The sequence below is a fragment of the Pelecanus crispus genome, chromosome 2 (genome assembly GCF_030463565.1).
Source record: "Pelecanus crispus isolate bPelCri1 chromosome 2, bPelCri1.pri, whole genome shotgun sequence".
Lineage (NCBI taxonomy): Eukaryota > Metazoa > Chordata > Aves > Pelecaniformes > Pelecanidae > Pelecanus > Pelecanus crispus.
In genome coordinates this window covers 50,926,338-50,954,239 of record NC_134644.1, presented here as the reverse complement: position 1 = coordinate 50,954,239, position 27,902 = coordinate 50,926,338, and the positions used below count along the sequence as shown (strand labels likewise).

Below are 27,902 nucleotides of genomic sequence, written 5' to 3'. Positions count from 1 at the left end.
TTATTCTTTCTTTTAACAGATGGTGTTTATAATTTCTCAGGGATAAGAATAATAACCAAAGATCTTGGTTGACGTAAAAGACTAATTGCGATCCTTATTTGTGCGAATAGTTCTGCATGAATGCTCTCGGGCGTGAGAGTGCTTAGCTATGGAAGAAAAAGTTGCTTGACATACTATTGTGTTTTTCATATCATAGAATATCTCAAGTTGGAAGAGACCAATAAGGATCAAGTCCAACTCCCTTCTCGCAGGACTACCTAAAACTAAATCCTATGAGTAAAAGCATATGACTAAAAGTTTTTTTCAGAATTTTCTGAAGCTTTTTCATATATCAAATCAGTTAAAATTATTTAGCAAATAATGATTTTACATTTAAGGAATTTTATCTACTTAGGGCTGAAATCTCAGTCAGGCTTGACTTTAAAGATATAAATACATAAATGCTTCAAAAAAATCTCAAAAAAAAAAAAAGGCTTTGGAAAAGTATCTGAGATATGGTTGAAATAACTTGTCTAACCTGCTATTGATTTATTCTAGACAATATTATAATTTTGTGAAACATCAAGATGTATTTTATGTTAAATAAAAATCTGAAAATTAACTTATAAAAACTTTAATGCAATTTTATTTAATATAATGTTTAAAAGTAGCAGAACTGGAGAAAGGACTAAGATTGTTGTGCTTCCTTGCCTTCAAACAAGACTTTAAAACTTGTGGAAGAATGGAATTGTTTTTCTTATTTTCCAGTTGGATACAGTAACAGTCTAAGATATGCAATCACAACCTGGCAAAAACTTCAGAAAATATTAGTCTTCAAGCTTTAACAGCAACAACAAAAAAGCTCTGCTAAAAGAAAATGGTTTAGGATCCTTAAAGAAAGTAAGATTTACTAGACTTTCACCAGTTCCATTTGTGATGATTAGTGAACTTCATCCTGAAGCTGAAAAATTTCTTGAGGCATAACACTTCTTAAAATCAGTTTTCAGAGTAAGATATTGTGATTGTAATTAAAAAGTTTTCAATTGTACCATTTCTGATACTTCAGGAGTTGAGGAGGTTTATCAGAAATTATCATGGCCACTTGACCATACTGGAAATTCATTGTGTTTTAATTCATCTGATATTGAAAGTTTATGAAGAAATATGTTTATTTTTAGAGACATCCCAAGAGCCTGATTCAGATATTTATTTTGAAAGTAAGGTTTGCATTTCCTTTCCACAGAAATCTTACTGCTTATTATATCACTATTAAGTTGTCATTGCTCTCCCTTCTGATAACATGAACACTTAACAAAATTTCATTGAGATATGTTGTTTTGTCTAAACTAAAACATAGATATACTTCAGTGAAATACCAAAATTTGGAATGGATGAATGGCATGCTTTGGTTCCATTGAGCATTATAACTGGGGTATTTACTAGATCATTTTGAATCAAGTTGATCAGGGACTTGGAAATTAGTCTCCTAAGTCAGTCTTTAGCAGAAAGGACAATCATCCAGTTATTTAGTCTAAGACTGGACACATTAGTACAGTCCAGATTTCCTGAAAATGTTTTCTTTCAGAGTGAAATAAAACTAATGTTAAAATGTGTTAAGACAGTTTGAATAGAATAATTTTGAGTGTATTTGAAAATTGTGGTATAGATTCACCTTAAATTTTGAAAATTGTCCCTAAATGGAGCTTTTGTTCTCTAGTAAATTCTAATTTCTAGTAACAGTCATGTAGAGCTCAGAATACAGTTTTGATTGTTATGCATGGTGAGAGGAAAAAAAAAATTTGTAAAATGATCACGGGAAACTGAATTAATCAAAACCACAGTTCATGTCAGTTTATCAGATTCTATTGCTTTCTGCAAGTTTGTATAATATGTAAATCAAGGCATAGTTTTCCTGTTTTGGTTTCTTAGAGATAAGTGGAACAGAAAAATTATCAAGCATGTATCCATATTGAAACACGTCACTGAACAAACTGAAATAAACTGTGGTGTGTATGTACTATCACTGGCAATATCGAACTTTTTTTGTGGCCCACCATGGAACTAACTAAATTTATTATATACAGAAAGCTAGGCTCTGTATATATTAAAAAAAAAAGTAAATATCTAATCTCAGGAGGAACGTTGCTTTTTTTTTTTTTTTTTTTTTTTTAATTATTCCAATGGTACTGGTCAACCAGGAGTAGCCTGGCATATTACTTTACATTATAGATCCTAGCACTTCGCAGACAGTTCATTCAGAGAAGTAATTTTTCCTTTCTAGAGTGTTGTCAACAATATGAATTGGAACGCTATGGGCTTAAGTCTCAAATCCTTGATATCAGAGTGAATGAGGATATTTTATAATCTCAGCAAGGAAGAAAATAGAAGACTATTGAAAAGGGCTGGAATATGTTTTTTTAATGTTTTAGACTACATCAATTATTTTTCAAAGCTAGGAGGAAGCATTGACTCAGGTGTCAAGAGATCATGAAGATAACATAATGGAAACATCAATATAAATTTTTCAAGCAAAATATCCCTCAGGACTTAGTACTTCAGGGAAACAAATTTTTTTAAATCGGATGTTTTAAGGAGCCGAATTTCATGTAATTTCTTTTTAAAAGTAAAACAAAGATTATATACCCTAAAAAGCAGGAAATTGTTATAATTCCAGTAAGGCAGAAGTTTTATGTTGCCACTGAATGTGCAGAGCACAGTTGCAGAGGCTGCAACTGTGAGAGCTTCAAACATTCTTATTTATGACTATAGCCCTTAGTGCCCCTCAAACTTTTGATCATAGTATTTTCTTGTCTTATACCATATTGTAGGCCTGTAATATTTAGGGCCGATAACACATACACTTCTAAAATTTTTTAAAAATTTAATATAATTGTCCTGCCATCTTGCAGTTTCCGCTTCACTGACTGGCAATCATTTTGTATTATGATTTTATATATAAAAAAAAAGCGGGGGACATTTTATTTTAGGATTGTTGGCTAGGTATTCTATACTACTTGTGAGTAGGCAAGGGTAAAATTGTAGGAAATAATGGGAAATTGGTGAAACACAATATGTTGTGGTTTAGGCATATCAAAAGACAAATATTCCTACAACATATGAATTTTGAAGCTGGAAACTGAACAGGAGTTGCAAATACAAACTGTTCTCCTTCAGTAAGCTTGCTGAGACTGCTGACAAAATGACTGGGATTGCATTGACACCCTTCCAATAAATGTGTGCAACAGTTTTTGAGCTTTCACTGGGACTGAAAGTAAGCCCCTTTCATTTCATCACATAATTACTGGAAGTTATTACCAATTCATCTGCTGATACATGATAAAAACAAAACTGCTATGGATCAGTACTTTTTATACAGATCTTCATATTATACTTATTGAAAGATATTTTCCTTGAATTTCACATACTTTGACAGTTGTAGCAAATAGTCAAGATATTTAAAAGAAGAAATATCCTACTTCAGATATTTTTCTTAGAGTGGAGTTGTACATTTATTTTAATTCTCAAATCTTGTTCCTTTGTGTTTATGAATAGCATTCAGCCTCTCCTTGTTATGCTTCCCATGTTCAATATTAATTATACACTTGTGAAATATCTTTAAAATATCATCAAATAATAGTGATGCATATCTCTTTTACATACAGATCTTCATTGTTGTGTTTATCTTCCTTTTCTGTCTGCTATAAAAAGTAAAGCATTAAATAAAAATCCAATTATTCTATATCCAACATAAATTTCTGCCTGCAGAAAGGCCAAAAGTCTTCTCTTCCTCCATGTCCCCCTGGGTCGTTTGAATGTAAACTACAGTAGCTGAGAAGGCTTAGGAACTGGAATTGAAGAATAACTCTCTTCAAGAAAATTGACTTTAAAATAATTGGACCCCTAAAGATAAGGTTGATAGATCTTCTCACTGATGTATTTTATGGTAGATACCATTGTAAATTGTGCCTTGGTATAATATTTCTTAAAATCGATGGTAAGATCATTGTCTTTGCCTTTGAACAGCTACTGAAGGGCATGGTATGAAAGTGTGGCAGTAAGATGACTTTGAAACTTTCCGGTTCAGTGGCGGGTCTTTATTATTTGGGATTCACCCAAAAAGAGTAAATTTATGTGAACTCTTCTCTAATTTATTCAAGGTACCAATGGCCCTGAGAGGCTATTCCAACTTAGAAACTCATATCCCTGAGTTTACTTGCTGTTTGAGAGTGAGATCGAGGAGTTTGCAGTTGACCATCTCCACTAACTTTCTGTCTCTCTATGCTGCTAAAGTGGCGTGAGGTCATGGGTGTGTTGGCCATTTTGTGTTTATTCTCCAGCCTCTACTGCAGCTTTTCAGTTTAATAATAAAAAATATGCGCACACTTGGTTTGGATTTTTCTGTGAATGATCCAGGCCAAAAATACAGACATACAGACAATACAAACAACAGCGGACTGCAGTGCATCACAGTGTAAAGAGCATGAATTCTTAAGTCATTTGTCAGGGGTCAAAATCAAATTCTGTTTGTATATTAACTCCTGTTTTTTATTGTGAGGTATATCTTATTTGTTGCATTGCTGTCCTTCTAGAAAAGGTTCTTATTTCGTATAATGAGAAGTGAAAGACTAATTAGTAGGGTTTACTTGAGTGTAGCAATCTATGACTTTTTTTATAACAAAAACTTACGACAATAACATACTGATTTTTGAAAATGAAGTAACTTAAAAGCACAAATCTCAGTGTTTTGGAAAGTTCATTGCTCTGTATTTTTACAGAAGAATTTTGCCCCGTTTCCTTTGTTTAGGGACCAGTTGTCACTGTAGGTATAGCCTACCTACAGGCAAATCCTACCTATAAAGGTGGAAAACGGCAATCTGGACATGTAGAATTTATGGTTTTGTATTTGAGCAGAGAATTTACTACAAAAGTTTAGTTAAAAGCTAAGTAAGAATATTAATTTGTTAGACTTCTAATTAGAGGAATAAGATAGTAACATTATTAAATTGCTTTGCAAGTGATACAAGATCAGGAGTTTTATTGATTTCACTCTTTTTTTTTTTTTTTTTAATTTTTTTCCTAACTTGGTGTAGTACCCATCTTGAACACATACAAGTGAAATATCCAATCGTGTTTTCATCAGGCAAAAAATTCTGTATGGGGAACCAGCACAGATGTTCTTGATGTCTGATAAGAAGGGAGTTAAGTCTTATGCTCTCTCCTCAAGACTGCCTTCATTAGTGTGTACCAGAATTATTTCTGTGAGAAGCAAATGCAAGGCAGTGTAGATTAACATCCTGGTGTCGGTATTTCCTTTTGCATGCAAGTGCTGGGACAGAAAGCTTAAACTCTAAACCAGAAGTGCTGTTGTAAGGTTCTTATTTCAAAGTAGGTGCCTGGGATAGTTAAGGGATCACACGTGTAACAAAAAGCCTTTTTTCTGTGTTCAGTGTCTTGCAGTAGGTTTGTATCTTGCAAGAAGGCAATTTAGGACGTCTTAGAAAAACAGATCTTGCATATTTTTTGAAAGCAAAATTGGAGGCATAATGTCATTCTGAAAATTATTAGAGAGTTAAAAATTCAGACTATACTGATGGCAATTCTTATAAAATCAGATGACCAGTTCCTTTGAGCCAGTGTTGTTTATTTGGGTGTAGATTTAAATGAGAAGAAAATGTGAGTACTTGATATTTAGAATTATAATTTGCTTATATGTACGATTATGATACTGTATGTTTTCCAAACAGGATAGGACCTGATTTAACATAAATTTTTAAAAAGTCTACAAAGAACCAAACTACTTTTTATTTAGAATATGGCCAATCTATGAAATAAATTCCATAGCTAAACTCCTCTTTCACCTGCTTTAAGACTTTTCCTTTGTAAAACTGTGCAAGATAGCAATGAACAATGTGATAGTCACACTCTCTCTCGCACACATATACACAAAATTGGGATTAATCAGATTTAAGCTTTGTCTTAACATGCTGGTTGACATGAATTTAAGCTTGAGCTAAGTTACATGTATAATTTTCTTTAAAGGCTGCAGCTATTTCTTGCTTCAATCATGAAGGTTTGCAGATGACCTTTAAGAATAGCCATATTGGCTATGGTTTCGTCTTAGCTTATCTCAGCAGAAAGTATAGCTGACATTATAACTTTGTAACAATTGGGACCGCTTGCAGTTTTTTGAAACCAATTGTTTCATAATTTACTCTTTACCTCAAAAGAGTTTTTCTAGGTTTTGCCTAAACTAGGATTGCTTAGCTATTCTTAGTATTCAGCTGCATTTTACTGCCAATGTGTTCTCAGTTTCAATGCTGCTTATGTAGCAAAGTAAGCAGCTTTTGCTGGGGTAAGTAATTCCAGTGTGCCCAAAGCATAAGAAGGTTTGTGCTGGCAAAACTTCGTTTTGTCAACATGATTGCTTTTACATTAGCTGTTCTTTTGGGGAGTCTGTGGTGTTTAAATTAGCTTTTTTACATCCAGGATTGTTATACCCACGTCAGCAAAATTCTGTTTTACAGGCATGGTCTAAACTTTTAATGTAACTAGTGGATTTGGCCCTGGAAAATGAACTTCAGATATAACAATTTTTCCTATCTGCAATCCTGGGACTCTCTTATGACCTGGCCATGTCTAAGGTGCATAACTGTCTATTTAAGTGTTCTTAGAAGGCACAGGGGAGAATAGCTTTCAGGTTCTCCTGACCTATGTAGGCAACTTGTTGGGATTTCCCTTGCATATGAATATTTTTTCCATCAACTTAACAAGAACAGATATTGTCCGTAAATTCAGGCTTCTTAACTCCAAAATAATGAGTTTGTTTCTGTACATAAACTCTTCTTTCTCTCTCAGAATGTATTACATTTTCTGTTGGGTGTAACTTGTACTTTTACACGTTTTTGCGTGCAAGAAAAATTGAACACATTTGGTTGAACAAGGCTGTTACTTAGCTACGTTAAACATGTTCATATAGGTGCATACAATTATATTGCTTTGTTATGCTTTGACCAATTTAGTGGATGTATTTTACTTGTCGCTTTGTCCACGTGCCAGTGCTGTACAATGTAACAAATCTCCTTATGCTAAGCCCCTGCTCCCACCCCGACTTCATGTATATTCTGTATGATCATCATTATTACATTTAGGTGAACGCAAGGATCAGAGAAATAAGAAAACAATATGGAATATGAAACCATTATTTATACTTAATGCACATATATGACTTCCAAGTAATTCTCAGTTCTTCATAAACATGGTTGTTCCGTTAGCATGCCTTTCATTCCTTATTACTGTATTATATTTCCTTTGCGTAACATGATTTTGGCAAATACGAACGACCAGGGCTTTGATAGGTGACATTAATCTAAATGAAGCATTTTATGACCCTTGGATGTTTGTTCTAGTCCCCTTTCAATTTTCTCATTAAGTTTATAGAAGAGAATGTGCAATCCTTTTAGTTGCCTCAGTTCACAGTCTAGTGCTTTAGCTTACGCTATCCATAAAAATAATACCTTCTCATCTTTCTCACTGGACATAAATAAAAACTCTTAAGTGGAAATATATAATCTTAGTAATGTATAGGTTCTTTTTAACAAATAGTTTACCAAACCGAATTAATCTGATTTATTGTTGCACCAGAAGCCAGTATAGGGTACTACACAGTAAAGCTTCAAACATGAAACTGAATGCTTATTTTAATCAAATAAACTCCTGTTTATTCACAGAGAACTATATAATATAATTTTGTGTTTCTAACTGACGTACTACTTACAAGATAATTTTGTAGGATGTTCTATGCTGAGTTCCCTGAACAAATGTGCAAAAGCATGTCTCATGTTGAGCATACAGTCATAGTGGACATCCTCAATAATTTCAGATGTGCTCTCTGTGCTTGAGTTCAGCATTTATTACATGGACTTCATAATACAATCTTGTCTTATAGCTGTATCACAAGGCTAAAACCTACCTAATGTTTATGAAGCACTTCCGTAATGTTATAAAGACACAAGACAAAATCTTTGAAACACACAATTTGGTGTTCTCAGTGGTGTTTGAACAGGCATCTAGTACAGTGTGTAAGGAAAAGGGAGAATCATTCTTCAAATTAGACAGTATAATATGGGAAAGAGTATGTAATCATATAATTCATATGTCATCATAGTGTTTGTGAGAGAAAGACATGCTTTACTAATAAAAAAAAGGTTTGGGTTCTAAGAATAGAAGAGGCTGCATTAATGTAAAGTATTACTGGTTTTTGAGAATATTCTCATAAATATTTATATGCTGGTTTGTATCCGATTTTGAAATTCAAGACAATGTAGCTAAATTTTTTTTGGGTAACCACTCCTCAGTATTGTCAAGAGAAGTGGCTGACCAATGTGTCATATTAATATGTTAAATTCAAGAAGTTAGCTAATGTAGCATGCTTTAAAAAACACAGCATATCTATAATTCCATTGTGTGTGCTGAGTCTATTCAAATTATTTAATGGCACACACTGACTGTTTCATAGTATGTATAGTATTATATTTCTGAATTTTGATTAATTTCTGCCATTTAAAAATATTAATTTAATTACTGTTCCACTCACTTGAATCGCATCAGTGAACAGACCTAGAAGTAATTTCCAAAGCAGTATAACATTGCTATTTCTATTTAGTAGCTGAAGCAGAGCTTATTTTTGTTGAGAGCTAGTCAAATGCTGAGGTTCTGGGTCATGGATTTTGGCAACAACTATTCTACTACTCTGCTCCTTTTCTGAGTTTAGTGTGTTAAATAAGAATTCACTTCCTCTCTTTTTAAATAAATCTTAAAATATGTTTTTACAGCCTTGTGGAAGAAATCCATCTTTTTCCAGTTCTTTTCCAAGTCATCTTGGTAAGAATAATTTTTTTTATATATATGTATACTAATAGATAGGTATTATATCTCTCAAATCATGTCAAACTAGTAAGTTTAATAAGGCATGTTGATAAAATAATAAAATGTTGATAACATTAAATTGAACAGTTTATCAATACAAAAGAATCTAGTGTAAGCAGACAAGTCTGTGGTTCTCACCAACTATCTACTGTATAAAAACTTCAGGATAAATACTTTTGGTTTTGAACTAAATAAAAATCGGAAAAATAGAATTAATGAGCTTAATTCTTAATTAATACTCTATATTTGCCCAACCCAAGCAACAAATGCTGAGGAATCTGCATTTTAACCCAAATTTGTGTCAAACCCAAGTTTGACTGCGATAATGCCAATTCCCACTATTTGCTTTTAGAGTTTCTTTCAATATGAAGTATCAAAGATATGATTTTTGGATAGCCACATGCTGAATTTCCATCCCTAAGTAGCATCTTCTACTTATGAAGACCATGAAAACATGTTGATAGTTTTGCATCTCTGAGGTGTTGTGAAACAAATATGTTAATGAAGAAGAAAAATCTATAGGCTAGTTTGGAAGCTGGGTACTGTGCTATCCACTAGCCTTCTCATGGCTAAATTCCACAACCTCATGGGGTTTTTTCAATCTTTTTGTTCATGAAGTTGTATCAGGTAAGTGTCTTGTCATGTAAGCATGCTTCTGATGAATACTAAATACACATTATAAATAAATGTGCATAATTTATGCAGTGCAAGCAGATTGCATACTTGCTTTTGTATCATTCTTGAAATTCAATCTTACTCAGGGCAGTTGTTCATAAATGTGATTCTGAATCAACTCCGATTTTTCCGTTCTTAGATTTAAGTATTTTAATCTCTCCTCCTTTGCATTGATTTATTTCACTGCCTATCATTTTAAATCTCTCTAATACTGCATACCCAGATAAGCCCTTTTTTATTAAAGTAACCTCTTCAGTGATGATAGATTTTTTTCCCAGTAGCATACAGAACACAGTCTTTATGCTATTTTATGTACATATATGTACAAATCTCTTTTTGTGATAAGTATTAACAATAAAAACAACAGTTTACAGTGATTCATAAATAGTTTTGACCTAGTATAAGTACTGCTTTTAGGTAGTAACAAGAGGAACACAGTAAAATATGAAATGTTTTATGTTTCATGTTAATATCCTCAAATATTAAATTAATGTTTGAAACGTCTCCAGGTGTTGTAATCTTGAAGTTTAACTACCAATGTATATATACACACATGTATATATACACACATATATATGTGTGTTAGTGTATAGCTATGAGTATTTGAGCATCGTTATGATCTCAAGAAATATTCCCAGATCTTGAAAAAATTCTTATAACTTATCTATATTCATGGTATTTAAAATGTTTTTGTATGTCATGCTATGTAAGTTTGATAAGTTGGAGTCAGTCATAAATACTCCCTCTTGATGTCCCTGCACATAGTTTGACCTCTCTTTCTAGAGAGTAAAAAGCAGCTAAGCTCAAATTAGTCTTCATGACTGGTGGTCTGTGAGGGTTTCATAGCTCTCTTAAACCTCTATAGCTGTCTTGGAGCTTACTGTTAGAGTTGTGAGGGAAAAAGCTTATAGCTTTCAGGGAGGGGAAAAAAAAAAAGAAAGCGCCTTTCAACGTGCTTTGTTCAGGGAGGACACCTGTAGTGGCGTCAGTTGCCAAATATAGCAGTCAAGCTTTAACAGTGCACTGGCTGTCAGCTGTGGTCTTGTTTGGCTTCAAGGAATGTGAGATCCTAAACAGGTTGCTACCCTCCTTACTGTTTCCCTCTTTTCCCTCCAGAAGAGTGAATTCAGCAAAGGAATGTTAGGCAGTTGGGAAGGCTTGGGAGCCAGGACTCATCAGACTGGAAGGATTAATCATTAGGCTGTTTTTCCTCACAAACAGAACAAATTAACAAACTCCTTCATTACAGGTTTCTGAAATAATTTTCATGGTTGTACGACTGAAGGGAACTGCATATCATTTACTTCCCATTACTGTCCATAAACTACTCTTTGGCTAGGTTTGTGCTTTTTATTGGTTTCAAAAAACAGCACAGATCAGTAACGTTGAGCCCTGTGTTGTTGTACATAGAATTTTACCAGACCCTGAACTATTAAATTTCAATTATGCTTCAGTCAATACACTTTTTTGTACTGTCAGTAAGTTAATGTAGAACTATCACTATCAAGTTCAAGGAATATCACTAGTACTTCATAATTTTCTATGCTGAGACCAAATGTCCAATGTATTTATTTTCTATGTATCATTAAATGTAGCTCATGTTATTTCCAGTGATGCCACTGACAGAATATTGACTCTCTTAGGCTCTGAAGCGAAATAATGTGGGCTCAGAATTGGAAAGTATCTCCAGGAGCAGTCTTCATTTCTAGACTGTGCTACAATCAAAGTGGGATTGAATGTACTAGCTTTAATCTAGCTATCACAGCAGTGAGGATATGATGGCTTGCAGATACTGGGCAATTCACAAGAAATAGGTTTTAATGTGGCTGCTTCTCACTGTTCATTGATGTAGAGTTGCACTACCTCATATACTGCATGCTATCCTATGTTGTGGTCTAAGCAATAACACTGAGATTTGACAATTTCTTACCCTCTGTCATGTATCTGGACCAGTTAGATCTCTGAACTCAGCTGAATCATACCAAATATATCCTTTCATGTCATTTATGACTGCGATTCTGTAAATGTTATTGTTGCCAAACAAAAGGAACTGGATCAGTGAAAAAGGCTGGTACTGTCTACCTAAAAAGTTGTTCTAAGAGAATAGCTATTAGTTTTATTCACCTGAGCTAGGTTTTAGTTACTGCTCTATTAGTAAGAGGATATAAATACAGTTGCCATTCCCCTGGAAACCCTCAATACTCATTTATCACTCAACACTTAGTTACATTTAGGAAATGCAGATTAATAGTGTACTTTGTGAACATGTGAAAGACCTGGATACAGTTCTTCATTGCAAAACTTCAGAAGGGAATTTCATGTTACACCTGAATGCAAATTAGTTTTATCAGTACCCTGATGTCAGATCCTGGTGCTAGCAGTTACATAGATTATGAGTAGTTCTGCAAAGCAATACGAACGCATGACTGCATTATGAGTAGGCATTTATCTTGCTATAATGTCCAATGAGATCAGTGAAGATGTAGTGACGTGTATCTGTGGAAAAAGGGAGACTATTGACAATAGGCGAGTATATTCAGGACAGCAAGTGACTGAAAAACAGAAGGAAAGCTGGCATCATAATGTGCAAAATTTAAAAGGTGCAAACTCCCCTTGGTAATGAGATTAAAAATAATGAGCCAAATTCCATGATGACATAAATGATGCCAAAAGTTGTGTTGGTGTAAGGTATAAATATGAAATGCTGCTGTTGATGAAGTAGAAGGGATTGTAACAGGAAAAGTTACTGTGGGATATGTTTCAGGTTTTGCTTCCTTGCTGCCTTTTTCTGCTACATCCTTAGTATTCTGTTTCTAATATATTTTACTATGTCAAACCTGTGATCTATCTGAAATATCAGTATATTATATACAAAATATTCATTTTGGAATATTATATTATAATGCTGGAGTGAGGTTGATAAAGGAAATTGAAGTGGTTTACTCCCATATTTATAAATTATGGCTACTTCTGATTTAGGTTGCTACCAAGATTTTGCTGAGCAGCTAGCAATGAGGTTGGCATATATGTTATTTTCTGTGCTATGTTACTTTTTAGAGGGGGTAGGACAGGGACTCTCCACACATCATAAATATTGCCCGGCCTTCCTTTAGGGTTATCTAAATCTAAGCTATTGCATAGAAAAGAAATTCTGTGTAGTTGTTGAAATTCTATTTTTCTGCTGATAAATTTTAAAACTAAAGTTAATGAAGCTTGTGATAAGGAGCTCAGTGCTATCCTCTTTTTAAAGCTTAGTAGTCAATTGTGTACTTATCCTATTAAAATCTCTAGTGTAATTTTTAATCACACCAGCATCTCACAGACTTTGTTTTTTACTGTCAAATGTTTTTTTGCAACATTCTGTATTTTAATGGTCAGCGATCGCATGAAAAATGTGTCAACATGGATTTAAAAGCATATCCTTTTAATAAAAATGACTTTATAGTAAGGTTGAAAGTTACTGTATTTAAAAATATCTTATTAAATACCATCAACCAAAGGTAGATAGTGTCTTAGTCTAAACTAGACAATCTAATTTAAATGTAAAAATATAATGATTATTTTATTTATACTGTTGATCTATCCTTAACACAAGCAAGTCCACATCTTTTCTTCACGCTTTTTGAAATAATTAAAATTCATTTTAAAATTACAAATTTTAATTTTTTTTAAAATACAGTGGGAAGCTGTTACTATGAAAATACAAAATATACTTCTTTTTGTAGTCATATTCATATATATTTGGGATTTTTTTCCTAGTTGTGTCTAGGTTTGGGGTTTTATACTGTCCCTATGTATTTTGGGACTGCTATATAAGTCCATGTTAATAAGTTTAATTACAGAATTGGACTTCTTAAACTAAAGGATTATATATACTGTTCATGTTTTTGATAGACTGCAGTAATTGCAGTTGAATCAAGTTCATTATTCCATTGAGCACTAAGGACGAGAGTGTGAGCTAGGTGTGATTATAAGAAGAACTGTAACAGTTACATCAAAATTAGTTAAACATTCATACTTCAAGAAAAAAACAAACCACTCCAGTTTTATTTGGGTAACACCTTCTTTTCAAGAAAGCTAATAATTTTGTGGAAATTTTGTCTAAATAGGGGATATGTAGCCATGTATAACTAGATTGCTTTGGGTTTTTTTTAAAAACTAAGAATAATTTTAACTAAAGCCCTTCAATAAAAAAAAAAAAAAAGTTGTGAGAAAGAAGTTGCATAGCAGCCAAGTGGAATCAGTGGTTGGATTTTTATATTTCATTTTGAATTTTAATTGAAGTAAAAAAATCAAGCTACAGGAAATGCTTACAGTCAGAGATTCCACTCCTTATGATCTAGTTAAAGCAATGAAGCCACCCACTTAGAACTGTTTAAAAATAATACTTGTTTTCTGACAAGTCGTTGCTGTGAAAATATTATTAAAAAGGAAAAAACATTGGAGAGGAAAAGCGGGAGTTTCACCATTCCTATTTTACTTGGTTTCTGTTTTCTACTGAGACACTGCGGTCAAATATCATTTGAGGGAAGAGGTAGAGGTGTTTTTCTGTATCGTGGCCACATGGATGATAGGTATAGAGGAACACGTGTCAGAGGTTATTGCAACAGTTGAAGCATTAGCTTACTTCTGTCTGCTAAGCTAAGCACCTTTTAGTCCAGCGTGGTGCACACTTTGTTGGTTGTCTAGAGGAATGGGGAGCATGTTTCTAACTCTTGCAAGTACTTGTAGACCATCCAGGATAGATACTTGAAACAGTAGAGTAGGAAACTCTTGTTCTTTATGTTCTGTAGGAAATATATATAGTTTATGCTGCCGAACTCATCTGCTGGAGAAAATTAGGATAGCGAATATGGCAAATGATATAAGCACTAGCACTTAGTGCAAATGGGCAGTCGGTTCTCTGTGCTGTAAATGAGCTTTGAGCTAAAGTCCCTGTTCAAGCTTTGTGCTTGCATGAGAAGATTGATACTGGTAGTAACTGATAGCTATCAACAGTTCACTCCAGTCTTCTGGCTTACTCAATCCTTAATTTAGCCTCAGCTCTCTATTTAAAAAATCAACACAAAGATATCTGTGAATGGTTAGGCAACACATGTTTTAAAGAACAGGAAATAGTATTTATTTGAATAGCTTTGTGTGTGGTATTCCTGTTCCTGGCTGTATATTCAATACTGTTAGAAAAAAGTTAAATACGACTCGTTTTGGTGTATTTCATCTGCCTGTTACTGCTTTTAGGGAATTTACTGCATTTATAAGGTATCTGAAATGAGATTCGAAGAGTGATTTTTGTGGCTTCTACAGGACGGGCACTAGTTACAGTTAAGAACCTTAAATTTATCCGTAATTAATATCTTTTTTTTTTTTTTCCCTATTTGTGAAGTATGCATATTTCCTAAAATCTACTTGATTTCATAGCCAAATTGTATGCTGTGGTAGCATATGTAAAACTGCTGTGACAGATTAGGAATGTAATCTATGAGGATTTCTGAAAGTGAAAATGCCAAAATCGTATTTTAATTGGTGGTGTATAAAGCAAAATAATTGCCTGTTTTGAAAGAGATTTAATATCCAAATGTGGATTAAGGAGAAACTAGTGAAAAAGTGTTAGACTATCTTGGAATTTGTGTGTTTGATAAAAAATTATGAGATACAGTTTAAAGAAAACAAATGTGATGCAAATGTAAAAATTACTGTAAGTAAAACAACACTTTAACAATGAGTATTGTCTAAATATTTTCTGAACTGACACATTTCTTACCAATGTCTTGAAGTCTTTTGTCAACATACAGTAAAGTATTATATTTATTCTCTTTTCAATGCTAAATCAAATGAATAGGAGTGTTTCTAAAGACTGAAGAAGGTATTGTAAAAGGCAGTAGGGTACAGTATATTAATTTCCAGTTTTCAAGGCATAAAATATGGCTCAGCTGGTAGAAATGCTTTTTTCATTACTCTGTTAACTTGCTTAAACACTTTAGTTTAAGGATGAGATGCCTGAAACTACTTATCTCTCTTAAATTGCTGAGTTGAAAATAGTGTATACTTGGAAGGGATAAGCCTGCATATCAGAATGTGTACTCTTGGAAATAAACATGTGTAAGTGTAACTCTCTTGGGAATTTTTTATCAGGAAGCAGAATCTTACTAAAAGAAAGTTTTTTCAGGAACAGATTTGATTTTTATTTTTTGTCAGTAGTCTTTCAGTCAGGAGTTTCTGGGGAGGTGTTTATATATCTGTGCATCTGTAAATGTTTGATTAGTATCAGGCTGTTCATCTGCTGTGGTCAGTTGTTCTCTGCAAGTATTAACACTGTACACAGAATGAACTCTTAACAGTTTTGTTTTATTGATGTGTAACTATCATCTTGATGATAATGAAACTATTGGAAGCCAAGATGCATGGTATAAAAGGCATCTCTGCGGTTAATAATGAGAACCCATGGTATATAATTTGTTTCCCCAGATATTGTTAGGTGATGTGCAGTGGTTTTCCATACAGATAAAGCAATCATAGAATATCCCAAGTTGGAAGGGTCGCATAAGGATCATCAAGTCCAACTGCCTGTTCCTCACAGAACTACCTGAAACTAAATCTTATGACTAAGAGCATCGTCCAGACACTCCTTGAACTCTGACAGGCTTGGTGCCATGACCACTTCCCTGGGGAGCCTGTTCCAGTTACTGACCACCCTCTCAGTGAAGAACCTTTTCCTAATGTTCAACCTGAACTTGCCTGATGCAGCTTCATACCATTTCCTGTGTCCTATTGCTGGTCACTAGAGAGAGATCAGCACCTCCTCTTGCGCTGCCCCCCTTGAGGAAGTTGTAGACTGCAAGGAGCTCACCCCTCAGCCTTCTCCAAGCTGAACAAACCAAGTGACCGTAGCTGCTCCTCTTGCCCTTGAGACCTTTCACAATTTTTGTCACCCTCCTCTGGACACACTCTGATAGTTTGATGTCCTTATATTGAGGGACCCAAAACTGCACACAGTACTCAAGGTGGGGCTGCACCAGTGTAGAGTGGGACAATCACCTCCCTCAACTGGCTAGCTATGCTGTTCTTGGTGCACTCCAGGACACACTGACTCATATTCAACTTGCCATCAACCCAAGCCCCCAGTTCTCTTTCCATGGGGCTGCTAGCCTCTCGTCCCCCAGTAAAAAGGTCAACAGAAGTTTCCTTTGCATAGGCATTTTGCTACAAACATTAAAAGGAGAAAGATTTGACTTTTTCAATTACTTTGTCGCTTATGCTAGACTTTCAACATGTTTGCTATAACCACAAAGCTTAAGACTTGTCTGTGCTGCAGTCAGTGTGTAGCAGTAATTCACGAAGATGTCTCCACCTAACTTTAAGCTAGTAGCTTAGCTAACTAATGTGGGTGCAGCAGCAGAGGGCTTATAAAGTGGAAAGCCTTCTATGAAGCTTAATAAATACTTGGACAGTTAGCTGCTGCAGCCATCCTGCCTTGGGTCCCCTGGCAAGTTCAGAGCAGAGGATGTCTTCACAATTAATGTATGGATGTCTTCCCATACTTGCAAAAGACCAATGTAGTTTGAAGAAATCTTGTGAAAAGGACTGGAACCGGAGTGTCGGAAGTGATTGGAGCATATTCTGGGGACTTAGGGACCATGTGGCAACTACAAGCTGCTCATTTGGAGGGATGCCATGTACCTCTGAGGTGCAGTGTGCCATTTCTTTTGTGTTCTTTTTATGAATATCATGAGCTTGGGATAATGAAGGAAATGCTATATAATTAAAACTTTTGCATGTACAAGTTTGAAAACCTTTTAGAAAGTTCCCTTAACAGCTGCTAGCTTTAAACAGAGCTGGAATGATTTACTTTCCCTCCTTAACCTTGAGAAAATTATTGTTGTGGGGGTTTTGTGTTGGTTTTCTGAGTGGTATTAGTAGCTGATTTTCAGCTGTTCTTGTAGAGTTGCTTGAATCAAATAGTTTTGACTGGTTTTAATTCAACTTTCTAATATTGAGAGGTCATAATGGTAGTAGTTAAATGTGTATTTGTTACAAATGACAGAATTTGAGCAGGGTTTCAGGTTTATTCATTTACCTGAAGTACATGATTCATGGGATGAAGAGTGGGCTTGTTGGTAGAGTACCGAGAGAATTGAGAGCACTGCTGCTTATTCCTGCTGATTATCTATATTTCTGCTTGACCCTGTTCAAATTGTATAGGCCACCTTTTTCAGATGCGCTTAGTGTACTTCTATTCTTCGTGTGTCTGATGAACACGTTTGCTCTTACAAAACTATTAGAAATTGGTGCTCATCATTCTGAAACTAGGCCTGTTTAAGGTCCTAACTGGACCTTATTCAAGCATAATTCTTTAATGAAATTATTTATGCTAAGGTAGTGTCTAAACTGTAAATGTACATCACAGGAATGCAGGGATGATAAATTCATTAGGATTTAGAAAGTATTCAGATTTTTTTATGAGAAGCACTGTACAAATTTTAAATAAATGTGAGCAGCCTATTTTATGACTGTATGTCTGGGTAGGTCTAGCACCAGTAGGATTGCTGGTGGAAAAAGAAAACCATGTGAGGGAAAGCAGAGCCATCCTTTAAATAATTTTAATATTATAAATTGATATTATGCATAATGAAATGGCATTTTAAAAGGAAAAAATATTACTAAAGCGTATCTTTCTATCACTCTTTTTCTTATCTTGAAATTTATTTTGAACCACTGCTCCTGTTGGAGGAGGGAATAAAGTTATTTAAAAAATCACCTGAAGCTCCACTTCTTAGAGAAAATCGAATCCACAGCATTTGTGACAGCATTATTTTCTTTTCTAGGAAGGAAATTCAGCTATTTGCATCTTAAAGGAATTGTTTTCTGTTGCTAGTCACTAATATTTTAGTGTGTATGCTACATAACTATTTTTTTATTTTATATTCAGTGCTAAGGGATGTAAGAAAACTCATGTATAAACAATATTCTTATGTGTTTCTTAGTAGTTTTTTTTCATCCTGTCCAGAAGTAAAAAATTTTACGGATAATAAACATGAGTCTAAAAGACTCGTGTTTAAAAGCTAGTTTTAAAGCTAGCTATAACATACTGGAAAAGGAAATCACAAAGAAGTAGCGAAGTGTGTAGGTCTGCTTTGCAGAAATACTGACTGTGATTACTGCTGATACTAGAACACATTTCTAAGTTTTATGATGTGACTGTTTTCCATCTCTTTGATCTCACTGTTCATGTTTTATTTTACTGGTCTTCAATAAGCAAGCAAGCATACTGTTTTTGTGGAGGGGTTTTTTTTATATATAAAATGTTTCTAAACTAGTCAGAAGTGGATGGTTGTTTTGTGTATTATGGTATAACATCTTCCAAGTTGTCCGTTGAAAGAAAAATGTTTTTACAGTGCATTTCAAAGAAAAAGTTGTTGCAGAGTAACAATCAGTGTTGTGCCTTGTTTGAGTCTTTATCACTTTGTTGCTCTGACTGTCCCAAGAATGTTTCACAGTGTTGTTTCAAAGTGACTTACAGCCCAGCTGAGGCCTCTGTTCTTTTTTTTCTGTTGGTTGGGAAAAACAGCCCAGTGTTACAGGGATGCATGGTGATGACACAGTTTAAACTCCCTTCAAAACAACTAATAATTAACTATAACCCTAATATTTGTCCAGTGTTATGGTATGGAATACAGAACTCCCGTGATCCCTTCAGGGATTGACTTGGGATCCAGCACAACAGTTGTCCAAAAGTCTCAACCCCTGCAAAGGGTGGAGCATCTGCTTATTACTGTGTGCTGGCCCTTGGCTGTTGCTCAAAATCCACAAGGTTTCTACTATATCTAGAGGATTGTCTGTTGTCCTTTGGACCTTGCTGGGCTCTAGTAGTTGGTGTTTCCCTTAATCCCCTCCAATTACAAAGGCTGTAATAGTGCAGTGCTTATTCTGAACAACTTTTAAAAGTTGGGTTTTTTTGGTTTTGGGTTTGTTTTTTTTTTTTTTTTTGGAAGGCCAAACTAGTTAGGAATACCTAGTTCAAATACTGTGTTTAGAGAAGAATTTTAAATATATTGTAAAACTGTAATAGTGCTTACCCTGAACCTTTGACTGGAGCAAGCCCAGTGAATATACACCCTGATGATCAGGGGGCCCAGAGCACATGGCAGACACAGAAAGGCTGAGAGAACAGGTTTCATACAACCTTTGTAAAGAAGGCTTGGAGGGATCTTATTCCTATCCGTAGCTACCTTATCAGGCAGTACAGAGAAGATGAAGCCTGACTTGTCTTGGCAGTGCACAATGGAAGGACAAGAGGATGAATGCAAGTTGCAAGATGGGAAATTCCAGTTTGATATAGGAATAAACTTTGCTGTGGGGAGGGTGGTCAAACACTGAAGCAAGAACTCAGAGAAGTTGTAGCATCTCCATCCTTGGAGACTCTTAAAACTCAGCTGGATGCAGTCCTGAGTCAGCTTGCTTTGACAAGACTGCTTTAAGCAGGGGATTAGACTAGAGAGCTCCAAAGGTACCTTCAACCATACCTGTTGAATATGGTTGATATAAATATACAACCAACTTCTGTGATTTGATTGGCCTAATCCAGCCCATCTTCCTAAAAAACAACCAAATAAAAACTACCCCACGGGCTATCTCCTAGCATGGTAGCCACCATTCACTGTGTCCTACCTGTTGTTAGATGTGTTAACCCCTCTAGGTTAGGATCCAAGTCAGTAGTCTCCCAGGTGAGTTTGGGTTTCTGAGCTCTTCATCCATTTCCTGCTTCCTAATTCCTTGTATGCTTTGACCTTTAAGTAAGCAAGGTGGATGGACTGAAGTGGCAGTGCTTATTCAGCTGGTTTGGCTCCGCTTCCATTTCTCCCTTATCTAAGCCAGTTACATTTTATACTGCATGAGGTTGTTCTTTTACGAACCAAATCCAAGACAGACTGTAGGTCAAGGTTGGATGGATGGATGAAGTCAGTGAGTGTTTCTGCCAACTTGTTTTGTATGGCAATACTCTTGAACATTATGCAAGGTACCTTAAATATGAGTCTTACTTTTGTGGTTTTTGAACAGAGTTCTGAACAACTTTTTAATTAAGTGGTATATATGAGACTTTTGTGATTGGGTAATTTGAATATTGCTGTGGAGAATTTAGGGCAAAAGTGGTAATATTTTCCTAATGATTATATTTTTACTTAAAAACAGTGCAACTCTGACCTTTAAGGGAACATGCTAACTTCAGCTTTGCACCTGACAGCTAAAGTCAATGCTATTAGATTTTCCTTAGAAAACTGTGAGAGTTTCCTCTAAAACTAAATGGAAAACAAGTGTACTTAGATGTTAACTAACACCTTTCTTTATTTTTAACTCTTTCACCTTTGGAACAGTTAAGATTTGTAGAATATTTGAAATATGTATTGAGAAAGAAAACTTTTATAGTGTTTAGGAGAAGAATTAGATGTTAAAAAAAAAGCAAAATTAAGGACTGATTAATGAGTTCTCTATTGTAGCTTAAACTATGGCATTAAGTACTTTCATTGATCTCTACATCTCAGACACCCTATAAAAACATGTTGTTTTCTCACACTAAGTAAGGATGGCTTAAATCCATGCATAGTTCAAAAGACTTAAAACCATGGAAAAACATGAATTTTTGCCCTGAGAGGGAAATCGTATTTCTTTTGTCATTTTATATTGATATATATCTTTAAATAAGTCTCCAGTACTTCATTTTATAGTGTGTTCTTCTGTCTAGCCCATTCCATCAGGAATCATTCTGTTAGTGTTCCCCCAGTTTAGTCTGAATGAGAGCAGTTTATGACCTTTTTCTGTGGTCACTGAACATTGTACCAGGAATTTCATTTCAGTCATCAGACCACTCCATCAGTTTTGGGAACTTAAGACAGAAGGGTATTGAGCTTATGCTTCTTAATGATGGATGTCACCAGCAGCAGGAGTGAGAGAGCAGGACTGAGCATCACATTGGACTGCCCTCAGACTTGGATAGGTGCACAATTGGTGCTCATGTTCTGTCCTCTCTGTTTTTCTGCAAACACAAGGTGGTTGAAGATCTTATAAAGTTCACAGTGCAGACTTTCTGTATCAAGGTTTTTTCCCCCCTCTTCAACAGTTTTGAGTTGGGTGGGGGATTTTTTTGGTAGTCATAAAGCTGTTTAGCATTCACACATTCTTTCATTACACTTGATTTGAGCCTTTTTTGAAAGAAGTTTTGTACCTAACCTTCAGGATCTTGTGAGTATCCATGTAATTAAAATCCTCACAAGTTTTTCTGACACCTAATACTACTCACTTTCAGTTTAATTTGCACTCCTTTTCAAAGCAAGCATGAAACCTGTATGTGTTCTGAAGTATTGCACAATGGGTCTACTAGCAACAGTCCTGACTCTACATATGCAGTGAGGCAAGATGTGTTGCCATTATCACTCAGGAATGACATATCGTGGTGTATTGGGTTTGCGTGGCAAGGATTCAGTAGCAGGGAGGGTTACAGGGATGACTTCTGTGAGAAGCTGCTAGAAGCTTCCCCTATGTCAGATAGATCCAATGCCAGCCGGCTCCAAGACGGACCCACTGCTGACCAAGGCCAAGCCAACCAGCGATAGTGGTAGCGCCTCCGTAATAACATATCTAAGAAGGGAAAAAAAAAACCCAAACAAACCCAAAACACCAGACACAAACTGCAGCTGGAGTAAGGAGTGAGAATATATGAGAATGACAACTCTGCAGACACCAAGGTCAGTGAAGAAGGAGGGGGGGAGAAGGTGCTCCAGTCACCGGAGCAGAGATTCCCCTGCAGCCCCTGGTGCAGACCATGGTGAGGCAGCTGTGCCCCTGCAGCCCATGGAGGTCCGCAGTGGAGCAGATATCCACCTGCAGCCTGGGGAGGACCCCATGCTGGAGCAGGTGGATGTGCCCGAAGGAGGTTGTGACCCTGTGGGAAACCCATGCTGGAGCAGGCTCCTGGCAGGACCTGTGGGCCCATGGAGAGAGAGGAGCCCAGGCTGGAGCAGGTTTGCTGGCAGGACTTGTGACCCTGCAGGGGACCCATGCTGGAGCAGTCTGCTCCTGAAGGACTGCACCCTGTGGAAGGGACCCACGCTGGAGCAGTTCATGAAGAACTGCAGCCCATGGGAAGCACCCACATTGGAGAAGTTTCTGGAGGACTGTCTCCCATGGGAGGGACCCCATGCTGGGACAGGGATAGAGTGTGAGGAGTCCTCCCCTGAGGAGGAAGGAGCAGCAGAGACAGCGTGTGATGAACCACAACTCCCATTCCCCATCCCCCTCTGCCGCTCGGGGGGGAGGAGGTAGAGAAAATTGGGAATGAAGTTGGAGGAAGAGAGGGGTGGGGGGAAGGTGTTTTAAGATTTGGTTTTATTTCTCATTGCCCTACACATGTTCTCACTCCCCTCTCCTACTCAGTTTTGATTGGTAATAAATCAAACTGATTTTCCCCAAGTCGAGTCTGTTTTGCCTGTGATGGTAATTGCTGAGTGATCTCCCTGTCCTTGTCTTGACCCATGAGCTTTTTCATTATATTTTCTCTCCCCTGTCTGGTTGAGAAGGGGAGTGATAGAGCGGCTTTGGTGGGCACTTGGCATCCAGCCAGGGTCAAACCACCACATGTGGTTAGATAAAAACACAGTCTAATAAAAATATCTGATTAATCCTTAGTCCTGGTCAGAAAAGCAAACCGAATGTAACAGCTCATAAGAGGAAATATTACAATGGCAAGCAGAAAAACATTGTGCCATATTAATCCATGTGTGGATTTGGGGTTTCCCATCTCAAAAAGGTTAGAGCAGAACTGCAAAAAGTGCAAAGAAGAGACACACAGATGATCAAAGGTCTGGAACCACCACTGTAGAAGAAATTAGATCAAAGGTCTGGAACCACCACTGTAGTAGAAATTACTCTTCCGTATGCTTTAATCTGGAAGGCGATGATTGAGGGGGAAGTATGATAGCACACAGTTATGAGTGGCTCATACAAGGTGAAGAGCGAGCAGTGTTGCTGTGCACTGTATCTTCTAATATAAGAACTGTATTATATGAACTAAAGAAAACTTGCAATTGGGATCTTAAAAACTGACAAAAGGTGATACTGCTTCCTGTAGGGTTAAGTTCAGCTGTGCCTTAAGGTCCTGAGTTTACTTGAATTAAAAAAAGATGGGACAAATTAATGGAAGAAAAATCCATTGAGAGCTCTTATGTTTCAAAAGATCTGCTTCTGCACCAAAGTCCTTGGGCTGCGAATTCCTAGAGGCTGGGGAAAGTGTTCTGTATACCTGGCTTGCACTTGTAGGGCTTCTTCTGTTGATGAGTGTTTTAGATAGGTTGTTGGAGTAAGTAGACTTTTAATTTTAACTGAGTCAGGTTCTGCTTTATATACTGAAAATACGTGCATACTTTTGTGTGAGAAACCAGATTATTTTTTATGACTGAAACAGATTGACTTGTTTTCTGAAGCAACAATTATTTCTTTCAGAAATTAGCAGGTTAAAAGTACGCAGTATTAGTTTTGAGTTATGAAGTTAATTTTCAGTCTGTGCTGTTTAGTTGTTTGGATGCAAATATGTTGGTATTAATGAGTACATGAGTTAAAAACAAACAGTAATTTTGAGAATTCAGAAACAAATTTTTGGCACAAAGTTCTTATTTAAGCTCTTGTTTTTAGTTGTGTGAATTATAGAATATATAGTATTTAATATCAAGCTCTGTTTCAGTCCTTTAACTCCAGCAGAGTTTACTTGTGTGAGTGTAGGTGTCTGTATCTCTAATTGTACCTGACTTAAGAAATGTTTTGGAAATGTCTTCTTGATTAAGGAAGGTAATAATAATATTAATTAAAAAAAAAAAGAAATCCATTCCTATTTTGAAGTTGCATTGTGCTCCATCTCAGTGTGAGTTTTTCAGTAGGCATATCCTGAATTTTTATCATAATTTCCTAACGTAAGTTTTATCCTAGTATTTCTACTTGGGATTTACATTGTCTTGTTTATATGTTATGTAATATGTACTTTAAGCAGATAGCATATGCAAAAAGGTATTTTTCACTTACTCAGAAATGCTTTTTTTGAAATACCAAAAGTAATTAGGTTCTGTAATTTGGTATAATGTTGGGGGTTTTTTTAGTGTGTGTGTGTGTGTTTTACTATAGAGAAACTTGCTGGGAACTGGCCACAAAATGGGATATGTACTCTTAGGAGTTTTCATGCTGAAAATTATGTATGATTTTTTTTCCTTATTTTTAGTATAAGGACAATTATTGTCAGGTTATAAGACTTTTAAGTCCTTTTACATTTTTAATTGAATAATTAATATCTATGATAAAACTATGGGGTTAATCGTGCTGGTATAATAATTAATTATGCTAAAATGATTCTGGAGGCCAGTATGTTTCAAATAGTATGTCATTCACAAAGAAGTAAAATAGTATTTTCTACTTAGAAATGTCATTTATAAAAAGTCAAATACTTATCAGTTCTGTCTAAAAATCAGGTGGTACCTAATCTACTTTCTATGTTAATTCACGTTCATTTATTTTAATGGGAGTTTGATTCATCTAAGTGCTCTTGTTTGCATGAGAAGTGTTGGAAGCTCTTCTATTTGAATAGACTTCTTTGAGGGTTTTTCATGCTTTCTTTGGCTATTGTGGATTACTTGGACTCCATATGAAATCTGATTTTTTTCATACCTTATTTCCTTTAGCTCTTTTTTTGAAGTATGGTGGTGGTCATGTTACTTTTTGCACAGACAACTAGGAATAATGTAAAAAATGTTGGACTGGGTCAGATCAAGGGTCTTGACTAGCCTGCTGGTTTTGTATCTCACAGTGGCCACAAGTGGATGTCTAGAAAAAAATTAAAAGAGTAAGCCTATCTGACATGTCCACCAAGTACTTTCTCTACATCCAACCACTTTCAGCTCAAGACCTTTCTGAGCTGGCTGTAGTAACTATGTGTTTAGTATTTGCAATGGACATATTTTCCATGGCCTTGTCCAACCTCCCTTGTAGGCCCACACAAATTGCTCGAGTTCCCAACACCGTGACAAGGTGCTGCACAGCCTGGCTTTGCATGGAGTGAAGAAACAGCTCCTTTTGTCTGTTTTGAACATGGCTCCTAGCAGATTAATTGATTATTTCTTGTTTCTGTATTCAAGAAATCAGCAAACAAGGGATCTTCAACAAGGGACCCTTGATTTTATAAATCTCAATATTCCCCCTCAGATTGCTAAAACAGTTTTCTGGACTACAAAGCCATCATTACTTAGGTATTTTTAAATGGAAGCTGTTCCACACTTTTGATTATTCTTGCTGCTTTCTCAGAATATTTTCCATTTTTATATACAATTTTTGAGATGTAGGACCAGAGTGGAGTGTTCAAAGGGTGGATGAGCTGTGGGTTTACACAGTGGCATAGTGAAGTTCTCTTGTTATCTCTTTTTTTAATTCTTCCTTCTTATCCTAACATTTCACTTTGTTTTTTTGACTGGTATCATTGAGTTGGGTCATTTGTGTGAAACTGTCTTTCCTAACCTGAGATGATTGGATTGTTAGTTCATATATGAAGTTAGGACTTTCTCCCCACCGTGTGCATTACTTTATGTATGTTAAATTTCAGATGCAACTTCAGATACAATCTTTCCCCCTCCATTTACATAGATTCCCTATCTGTGAACAAGTTTCAGAGCTCTCAATGTTTAACATAGAACATTTCCACAGGATTTGTGTTATTTTGGTCATTATATTTTGTAGTCATTCTAATTGGACAATTTTCACACTTATTAGAGAAGAAGCATTTGGGAGGTGGTTGGGGATGGGTAAAGGGATAATTGCACTCCATTTTAATTAGACACTTAACTGGTATCATCATCTTCAGAAACCACATTACTTCCGTCACACCCCTTTCCTGCAAACGTTCCTTAGCATTTGCTGCTTTTCTCCTACATTTTAATTTAAATAATGCAGCAAAAGTAGTTAATCTTCTGGATTGTTAGCTTGTTCTGCTATGAATAAAATTAAACAAATTGAATCCTTTATCTTTCATCCTCTATCCTCCCCCATTTTTATCAGTAACTGGTAAATATCACCTCCCATTCTTTAGGCTTTTTTTCTCATTCTTAGTCTTGCAGTGCCCATGCCTTGGACACATTTCATTTTATTTAGTTCTTCTCCTGTAATCAGTTTGTAATTGTGCAGTATTCATGTATGTGTACACACACACACATATATATAAGTATATGAGTATACATTAAAAAAAACCCCATGCATAGATGTGACATTATTTATGTTGGAAATCTCCATGTCTTTGTGATAGGTGTTCTTCATACTGGATCATGTGATGTAAAAAAGAAGAAATGTGCCTAGTCCCAGGAGTTACATATCAGTTGATCATGAGCAGGGGAAGAGGGAGCAGGGAGGACAACAGTTTTGGGAAGCTGACAGGGCTGCTCTTGTTTGTGACTGCTGTGTGTTGCAGGGCTGGCTGGAGTGCAACCCTGCAGCCTTCCCTCGCTCCCACCCCAGTTTGGCTGGTCACTGATCACAGATGAAGCCAAAGGGCATGTGGAGACCTTGAGAAGAGGAGCAAATGCTGCAACTATGTGAAATGCAGGTGCTGCAGAAAGAGTGTGAGTGATGATTCTTCCTCAAGTGAGACTTCACAAGTCTAGTACCAAATTATGTCCTTTATGAATTAGAAGTTATGGGGAGAAATCCTGACCTTACCATAGTTCATGTGACTTTTATGAGAAGTTTTAAGTGGGTCATATAGAAACAAATCACCATCAATGAAAATGTTCACCCAAAGTGATTAATTCTTACATTTAAATATTTATTTTTGCTGTAGAAGCAATATTAAAGCAAAATCTCATTCATCCCAAAGTTTGTGTTTTGTCAGGCTGATTAAGACCAGTCTGCCAATTTACTGTTCCTGTAAATGCAAATATCAAGACAGAGAAAGCATTTAAGGAAAAAACACATACTGAAGTAAAGCTGGATGCATACTTTCCAGAACAAGAGTTACTGATGTTGTGACCCGAATTTTACTGTGACATTATCTCTGTTCTGTCAAACGACTGAGGTATATCTCCTGATCTCATCTAAATAAATGTTGGTGTAGGAATGTGGCAGTTGCTGACTGTACGGTTATTGACCAGCTGCATTCTGATGACTAAGGTAATAAACTATTGTGTGTTTCACAATAGAGCTTGTAAAAGAATATTGAATGTCCGTGAACGGTTTCTGGCTGGCAGAGGTTCCGCATTATGCTTCTGAACTCTGATCATTTATCTAAAAATTTGTCTGGTTTGGCTTCA

At 35.9% G+C, this 27,902-nt stretch overlaps 1 protein-coding gene across 1 annotated transcript in view; it reads left to right on the top strand.

Moving 5' to 3' along the window:
• Positions 1 to 27,902, top strand: part of ULK4 (unc-51 like kinase 4) — a 254,519-nt gene that overhangs the window by 115,497 nt on the left and 111,120 nt on the right. The window contains 1 exon segment of the mRNA XM_075705440.1: positions 8,811 to 8,859. Coding sequence (XP_075561555.1) covers positions 8,811 to 8,859 — 49 coding nt within the window.